Here is a 9,462-nt window from a genome sequence, read left to right as displayed (position 1 = left end):
CCTCTTCTAGCACAGAGAAGAGTTGTCACACATAAGGACAAAGCGGATAATGGCATCCTCAGGGAAAGAATGCTGCAGTGCTAGAACACATGTTCAGGGCTTGAGTGGCCAACTTGTCCCTGAAGTTGAGCTAATCACTGGGGATTTCTGTTCATAGCCAGCCTTTACCATAACCACCTAGCCTTTATAGTCTTTAGTGCTTTGCCTCCATGTAACTGTGCAATAACAGGGATAGCACTTCTATTTAGCAACAAATCATATAGAAAACTAATTGTGGGCCAAAGATTATTAGTTTATAGACTAATGGTGGCAATAGACCAGCAGCATTAAGTTTCTATAGGAGTTGTGGACCTATTTATTATAACCTTCTAGATTGTAAGCTCTAACGAGCAGGGCCCTCTGATTCCTCCTGTATTAAATTGTATTGTAACTGTATTGTCTTCCCCCACATTGTATAGCGCTGCACAAACTGTTGGCGCTATATAAATCCTGTATAATAATAATAATATAAGGAAAACTGCCAGTGTTGTCCTGAAAAATTACATTTGCCCTCCCAGACTTTGTTAGAATTAAAGCTGTTATAGAGAATATCTTTCAAACATCTTAATAAATGAGGCTCGTTAGTTAGTTTTCTAGGGGGCACTAATGTTGCATAACTATGCTTGGCGCATAATGGCAAAGAGCCAGTGGAGTAACCCATAACAACCGTTGGGCAGTTATGACTCCCGATATGTGAAACTTCTTTGGATCCTATGGGGTGCATCTTGCAAATGATTGCTGATTGCACTACCTTATTAAGCCCGATAATGTTAATATTATGTAACCAAAAGCTTACAGACAAAGTGTTTGCAAGAGGCGATTAACAGTGTGATCCCCGATGAGCTGGAATGCCTGCCCTGAAGCTGGTGTTAATCTTTTATTGTAGCTGTGACAATTCTGTAATGAGCTCAGTCTGTCATACATGAGGCTGCTTCTAAAATAAGTACTGTGGCAGTTGTACAATGAAAGTAGTTAAGCCATGGCTTTGATCACAGTGCTAATTATGACTTTCATCACATTTTAAAAACAAAAGTTAGTTTTATTTTAAGATGGTTCTCCTGTTTTATTTGTCTCTTTGACATAAATTTTAATAATTTTTTTTTATTAACTTTATCCGGAAAAGCAACAAAGCACAATGAAGAGTTAAGCACAGTAGGCCATAGCATGTAACCTTTATAGTCAGATCATTGAATAAAGAATTCAGAATTCTGATTGGGGTATATTACCCCATGCCTTCTCGGTCATCAGGAAGTGATACGTTAGAACTCTTCTGTATAATCAGACCACACAGTGACTTCCGAAAGTTAACAGAAACCAAGTTGGGTTCATTATGTTTAAATGATCTGCTTCTAATTGTTCCCCACTGTGTACGGTGTGAATAGTAGGAAGCTTGCATCTGTCTGACCTTCACACCTGTTGACCATCTGTCTATCTGTTCACAGGTTCTCCATATTACGACAATGTCCGGCCTCTCTGCTACAGCGACTCCGATGCAGTATTGCTCTGCTTTGATGTCAGCAGGCCAGAGAGCCTAGATAGTGCTTTGAAGAAGGTATGTTTATTTTTCCTTCCTATGTGTAATCTGTGTAAATGATCCATTAAAAAGAAGATTCCTATCTACTGCATGTGTTGACCATATTAGGAAAACATACGATAAAAAAAAAAATTAGTACACTTTTGAAATGCTTTTCCCTGTTGTTTTTTTATACATCCTGTAAGTTTTTTTTTTTTTTTTGTGCCAAAAAGGTATTGGTAAATACCTTTTTGTTGTGCTGGTGTTCCGTGAGAATTACCTACCCCGTGAGATATGCCTACCCTCGTCACTTCCTGCCAGGAACAGCTGAGCAGCGCAGCAGTGCGCATGCTCACAGCCCTGGATACGTAATGGAACAGCTGAGGAGCTGACTAGTGCGCATGCGCATTAGTATGAAATGATCACGGTGTTCCATGAAAAAAAACTACCCACGCGGTGGTTACATTAAAACAGCTGTGCTGCAATATGAGTCCTCTCCGCTCCTGTCCCTGTCACTTCCCTGATCTTGGCTAGTAAATATAAAAGCGGCTCTCGGCTCCGTGATTTATCTTTTCATACACCCGCCGCTGCTTTTATATTTACTAGCCAAGATCAGGGAAGTGACAGGGACAGGAGCGGAGATGACTCATATTGCAGCACAGCTGTTTTAATGTAACCGCCGCATTACACACACTGCCGTGCACCGGAAGTGACGAGGGTAGGTTTTTCTCACGGGTAGGTAATTCTCACGGAACACCGGAAAGGCACTCAGCTTCTAATTTACTATTGTGGGTTGAATGGTATCAGCCCTGCCCTGTTTTATTTTGCTAAGCCACTAAATATATCCTTCTGTGCCCATCTTCAAAGCATTGGCACTAACTGGCTTGTAGTACCAATATAGGAACTGGGATGGTTAAATGGACTTTTTGAGATAACCGTAAGGGTCCTTTCACATGAACGATCAGATCCGCCTGTCAGTTTTTTAGGCGGCTCTGATCGGATCCTCCATGTATCCCTATGGAGCAACGGATGTCAGCGGAGACATGTCTGCTAAAACCCGCTGCCATCTGCAGCCTATCCTGTCTGTGAAATCCGGACGGAAAGGAAGCCCTATTTTCCATCCGTCCTGGGGATCGGATGAGAATGGACAGGCGGTCTGCTCTCATCCGATTCCCCCATAGAGAGCAGTGAGGCTCTGACACTCCCCTCTCCGCACACAGTGCGGAGACGGAGCTGTCATCCGCCTGCTCAGCGGGTATCGGCGGATCGATCCCCGCTGAGCAGAGAACTGAGCTCATCGGAAGGCGGATCATGTGAAAGGACCCTTAATGCGCAGAGGCTCTGAATTTTTGGGGGTTTGCAAACCCTTCAAGAATGAGGTAAATCAAGACCCAAATGTTCTTTTACATTAGCTGGATGGTTCGGAATGTGTCAAATCTCAGAGCTGGCCTCTGCGACAATTTTTAAATGAGATGCTTTATTTACAATGTTTCAGGCTATTGCAGTAGATGTGTCAAATGCAATGCATTACCAAATTTACACATTTTTGTCACTTTGTTTACATTTCCAGTCATTGTGTCTGTCTTGCAAGAGATGCAATAGTCTGAAACTTGCTGTATAACCATTTTACCATTAGTTATCATAACATTTAAGTGTGAATGGCCCTAAAACTGACTTCCCTCAACTGTATTCCTATTTCCTTTTTTAACAAGAAAACAGTGTCTTCTCTAAAGGATTCATCATTAACTTGTATTCACACATGCCTCACACAGTACTATAGGCTTTAATGCTCTTTTCAGCTAATTTTCAGCTAATAAATATATCATTCTAGTTCCATCACTGGTGCACGGAGTAGGAAAAAGGCATTCAAGAGTTGGGTCAGTTCTGTCCCCAGGGCTCAGGCCTATGTTGCTGATGCTAGCTCTGCTCTTGGCAGGAGCAGATGACCTGTACTCTATAAAAACCTGCTCCAAGGCTGAACTGAATGGCTCCCTAAAACCTGCTCCGAGGCTGAACTGAATGGCTCCCTTGCAAAGCTTAAACTGACCACCCCCCCCCCCCCCCGATATGCATGGAAAGAGTAAATGTAACTACTAGGCAACTATACAATTGTTCATATTAATAGTACAATAAAATGTATTTTGCAATCCTGAATGAGGCCAAAATATTTGACATGAATGCTACAGTATTGCTACAGTATTGCTCCATTTGTCTAATTTGACTAATTATGGCTTTTCCTTACTTGCAGTGGAAAACGGAAGTTGTGGACTACTGCCCCAGCACTAGAATACTTCTGATTGGCTGCAAAACTGATCTACGAACTGACCTTAGCACAATCATGGAGTTGTCAAACCAGAAACAGGCACCCGTGTCCTATGAACAGGTTAGTGTACATTTAAGTACGCAATACATGCCGGCTGTTTTTATACTTATAGTTTCACTTTAAAAAGGCAAACTGTTATGGTAGCAAATTGGTGAAGTCTAGAGCTATAAAATACACCACCCTGCTCTCATAGCTACAGACTAAGGGGCTGATTTACTAAACGCAAATAGACTGTGCAGTTGCACTCTAAAATTGCAGTTGCTTCAAAGCTTAGTAAATGAGGAGCTCTGCTAACTTTCACTAGCCAATCATGTGCAGGCAAAATGCTTTTTTTTTTTTTTTTTTTTTCTTGCATGTTATTGGATAGTCTTTGCAAAGTGAAGCCTCACCTCATTTACTAAGCTTTGGACCACTGCACTTGCAAAGTACACTGTATATTTGTCTGTCTTTTGCCTTTAGTAAATCAACCCAAGTATCTCCCAATAATCAATTTACACATTAATATTAATGCAAACAGCAAGGTAGCGAAAGGCAATTACACATATCGTAGAGTGAGTAACCATTGGATTTGTTGGAATAGAACGTATACGAAAGCCTAGGCAGAAACAGAAAATGTTGCTACTTGCTAGTTGAACCTGAAAAATCAAACAGTGATCAATCTGTTTGTAATTGGCATTCCAGCTCACACATGATTGGTTGTTTTTTTTTTTTTTTTTGTATGGCTCTTATTCTTTATAGTCTGCACATGTAGCCTTCTCTTTTGATTCCCTCAATTCGGTTGTATTATATCTAGTAGGCTATATAGGAGGCTGTCTAAACTGAAAAGAGCACTGATGAATAAAATGCATATCCATAGTCATGATGTTGGCACTGTGCTGCCTACGGAGTTTTTTCACATATTTTTACCAGCATTTTCTCCTTAATATTAACTTATTCAAGCCGTTAAGCCCTCTTAATGCCAGGATACTTGCTATGCATATAGGTTGGATAATAAATGCATGACTAGCTATATATGCCATCCTTAAAGTCTAATTTTAGCTTTTCTTTTTAATTCCAGGGTTGTGCTGCAGCCAAGCAATTAGGAGCAGAGAGCTATCTTGAGTGTTCAGCCTTCACGTCAGAAAAAAGCGTACACAGCATATTCCGTTCAGCGTCTTCAGTGTGTCTATCCAAACCTTCTCCTCCGAACCGCAGAAGCCCTGTCCGGAGCTTATCTAAGAGACTGTTAAACATACCCAGCCGCTCTGAAATAATTTCTTCAACCTTCAAGAAAGAGAAGGCCAAGAGCTGTTGTCTTATGTAAGGCTGTATGGCTGGCATGACACGGACACTTGCATTAGACTTTGGACATTCCCCAGCGTTCTTTCTCATCACTGGCAAAGAACGCCGGGCCCGGGGGTGAAGATCCTGGGAGCAGTAGCCTCACCCCCAGGGGATAAGGCTAGCACACAGGCCGGAGCAAGAAGGGCTGAAGAGATTTGCACAAAGACTGATTGCACATGAAGGAAGGAGGATAAACCAGTACGGTGTTGGAGTTGTTCTATTGACCACTAAAATTTGGGGGGGAGGGGGAAAGAGCTGCTTTTTAATAGAATTATCCCTTCCCATACCTTGGCTTCCTCCATGGACTTGCCAGAGAATTCTCATTACAGTGTTAACCCTGTGGTACTTGTGCCTGTACATTATTGTATAGGTAGCAGCTGTTGGTGAAACTGCTGGTTAAAGTGGTTTTCTTCCCTGCGCTGTGAAGACTGTATAAATTTATTTTTTATTTTAATCAACCCTAAATCTGTATGTGCTTGATCTGTGATACTAAATTTATTTATTGAAAATATATGGGAGAAAACAACCCCTGACTTGTTTTATTTCGGAACATCCTGCCTGATATGAATAAACTTCTTTTTTTACAGACCTTAGACACCCAATATGAATGCTGAGTTTTTAAAGTTTGCTACTTCTCTCTATGCTAACATGTAGGGAACCTGGACTAATGTTGGCCATACACACAGCCATTTCAAGTAGCTTTTGATTGCAAAAAATGTTTGTATATACCCACACACAGGTTGGCTTTCATCATCCGGAGCCCAGTAAAGGATCACTATGCCTATCTGTAGGAACCCACTTAAAGCTGATGTTTAATCGCTTATGTTTTATCTATGTGGATTCCTCTTTCATTAACCTGCAATTTTAAATGTAGCCTTTGTTTTTGTTACTTACCATATTTCAGTGCCATCTTAAGAGCATTGTAGGCCCCCGGGCAATGCAGTGCACTGGGGCCTCCGCCTATACAATCACCCACGAGAATAAAAATGCAAATTATTGATAAGGCGATATTTATTGGTACAGCAGTGCCAGGCTAATGACAGCTTCCAAGTTCGGTGGCTGGGTCCGGTGAACACACACCAACGGGAGTCAGAATCGACTGTCCTGTATGTGCCTGTTCCCGTGGAGGTGGACAGGCATTCCTGCAGTTGTGGGCTCCCCCTCCACAGCCAAAGTGTCCTGATAGCAGCGCAAGGTTGACAGGCGCTTGCCACCTGCTGGGACTGGGTTGCTGGGCAGGTGGGGCCCCCGGGCAACTGCCCAGCGTGCCCATTCGGAAAGATGGCCCTGCCATATTTCAGTCAGTGGTAAAAGATCTGGATCTCTGTACTTCTCCATGTAATGCAGGCAGATCACTGCTTGTGGGAGGACCTGGCAAGGTGCTGTACATAGCTTTCTGAAAACATCATGGCACCCTGCCTCTCAAGAGCTCTCAGTCCCAATGCAAACACTTGGCTAGCTCTTGAGAAGATTTATGAAATAATCAAAATGCCTTGATGGGTGGGAATTGCTAGGAGGATGGCATGTGCATGCAGACCACCCTAGGTAATTCCCATATGTGATACAAGAACTAAACTTATTGCATGAAAGGACGGATAAGAGACAGGAAAAATGGAGAAGGGGGTAGGTGATGCTGAGCGTTCTTCAGCCTAGAAATGAGGCAGGCTTTGTCTGACTTGCTGCTTCTTCTAGTGTACAGTGAAATCAGAGAAATCAATTTCAATACAGGAGAAGAACCTATGCAAATGTGCAAGACTGAAGGTACCTGTAAAGAATCAGTACAAATGTGCAAGACTGAAGGTGCCTGTAAAGAATCAGTACAAATGTGCAAGACTGAAGGTGCCTGTAAAGAATCAGTACAAATGTGCAAGACTGAAGGTGCCTGTAAAGAATCAGTACAAATGTGCAGGACACAGCTAGAGTTCAGCTTTATTAGTCCCCTAAGTGAACCCTTGAAAGACGACGCAACCTTGAAAAGAAGTTGTCCTTTGTAGCTTCCTCAGTGTGACCAATAGAGCACCAATACCTTTATTTCTATGGCTGGGTTCAGCCATCCAGAGCCAACCATAGCAAATGTGGGTATTCAGAATTGGGCAGGAACACACAGTGAAGATCTCCAGAGGGGGAATGAAATGGGTATTTGTCTATATGGATTATACTGAGGGTAGAGAAGGGGGAGCTGTAAGGGTCTATTTGCACATGTGTTTTGCCAAAGTGCAAATCCCAGTAGCAGCCACAAATGGCTGTGGCCGCTAACATCCTGGCATTACAGAGTACAGGATCAGTGGTCGCAGCTATCTGTTTGTAGATGTCAAACCCAGCAGCCAGAATTGGCAGATTCCTGCATTTGGAATTCGTACCATGGCAAAGCACCCATCCAAATGGAACCCTAAAGTGTTCCTAAACCCAGGACACAGAACAGAGAAATGCAATTATTTTAGTACAGTAAATATAAACTGCTAAATACCATTTATATACTCAGTATATAGCAGTCTTGTGACTTCTATCAGTATCCAGCTGAGCACTGGTTAAAGTTTGTAGGAGGAGTTTTCATTCTCCTCTGTCCTATGAGGTTGCATTACCCCTGACCCTCTGTCTGGACAGTGTGGATTGACCCGTTGCTGATCACATGCACCCTTCCAAAAATAAAAACCCTCTAGTAATGCACACCAAACTGAGCATGTGCAGAAAGGCTCTGTACTATTAGCAGATTGATTGGGGACAGTAAAACGAAGGGGAGCATCAGGGAAGACAGGATCAAACAGACTTTTTACACATCGTGGAGGATTAACCCCTTAGGTTCCACAGTGAGTGTAATAAACATGTTTTACTGTGTGTATATATATATATATATATATATATATATATATATACAGACCTGATTTTACGGTTATGGGTTTAGTAACACTTTAAGGACAACTTTACCAAAAGTTAAGTGGTCCTTTAATACCAACCCCCCATGTGGGGTCCTAATACCTAGCTCTCCTCCTATTAATACTAAACTCCTATGTTAAACCTAAACCCCCATCATTGGCTCTAACACTATTACCTTACCACCTCCTGCAATGGAAGCCCATTTTTGAATGTGAAACTTACTGAAGTTGTCAGAGCCAGTATGTGTGTATGACCTCCATAATGGTGTTCATTTTGGTTTACTCTGTAATCAAAACTTTTTTTTTTTTTTTTGAGGGGGGGTTTATTATTGAAAGCAAGCTTTGTTTAAAAAAAAAGGATAAGATATTGATATCATTGTCTCATAGACGTATACACTGGAATGAATTAAGACCTAACCTGAAAAAAATATGGCACAATTTAGCTGCATGTAAAGTGGATAAAGTCACGTCAACCAGCAATAATCTATGCTTCCAGTTGGATGATAGGATCTTTTTGGACAATATCCTATTAACTCTGTGGATTCAATTGGGCCTAAAGTTAAAAAATGACTTATTGGCCTGCCTGCCCTCATTCTGCCTATATTCTGTAAACCTGAATAGCTGTAACTCAGATTTATGCACATCCATATTAAAATACATTCGTCTCCTATGTGAATGCTATTGGATCCATTCTTATTTCTTACCTGGATTTCTGTTTCATGAATGCTCTTTATAACTGTCTCCTGTTCTTTCTTAAAAATGTACAATATATTTCCATTTACATCAAAGCTGCCAGTGATTGGTCTTTTCTGTGCATGCTCGGTACCCGTTCTTGAAATATTTGCCCATTATAGAACATTATGCAAGTACCCCCATGGAGGGCTTCACTCCCAAGTACCAATCATGATCACTACCCATGGCCTGGATTGTGTGAATATGTTCCAGACAACTCCTGCATGTTTTTAGATACCGAAGGATGCTTAGCCCGTTGGGGCTGGGAGCAGCATTAATCGGTGCAGAGCGGACAGCAGCAGCTGTAAGTAGTATTGCAACTTTATTCAGATACAAAATTTATCATATTAATCCGGCTGACTTGCACAAGCTCAGAGATGCTATCTCCTTCATAGTTACCAGCATTTTAAAATAGGATGGATGTCTTGAAGGTATCAAGAGGAATAATTTGGTGCCCCAGACACCTTAGCCCAGCCTTTCTCAACCTTTTCAACACAGAGGAACCCTTGAAATATATTTCCGGTCTCAGGGAACCCCTGCTAGAAATGTAAAATCTACAACTCATGATACATTAGTGTGACAATCAGTGGGAAGAATGCTCCTTACTCTTGTCATCATTGGGTAGACATACCTCCTTACTGATAGCTAAAAGGAACAAT

General features: G+C 41.7%; 1 protein-coding gene across 1 annotated transcript in view; it reads left to right on the top strand.

Annotated features, from left to right (window-relative positions):
• RND1 (Rho family GTPase 1) overlaps positions 1-5,437 on the top strand; it is a 17,641-nt gene extending 12,204 nt beyond the window's left edge. Inside the window, exons 3-5 of the mRNA XM_082245105.1 lie at positions 1,482-1,591; positions 3,801-3,935; positions 4,933-5,437. Of these exons, the coding sequence (XP_082101231.1) occupies positions 1,482-1,591; positions 3,801-3,935; positions 4,933-5,178 (491 nt within the window). The 3' untranslated portion in view covers positions 5,179-5,437. The remainder of the gene's footprint in view (positions 1-1,481; positions 1,592-3,800; positions 3,936-4,932) is intronic.
• Positions 5,438-9,462: the final 4,025 nt, after the last annotated feature.

This window comes from Pelophylax lessonae (assembly GCF_965119305.1).
Source record: "Pelophylax lessonae genome assembly, chromosome: 2".
Lineage (NCBI taxonomy): Eukaryota > Metazoa > Chordata > Amphibia > Anura > Ranidae > Pelophylax > Pelophylax lessonae.
This window is presented reverse-complemented; position numbering and strand designations above follow the sequence as displayed.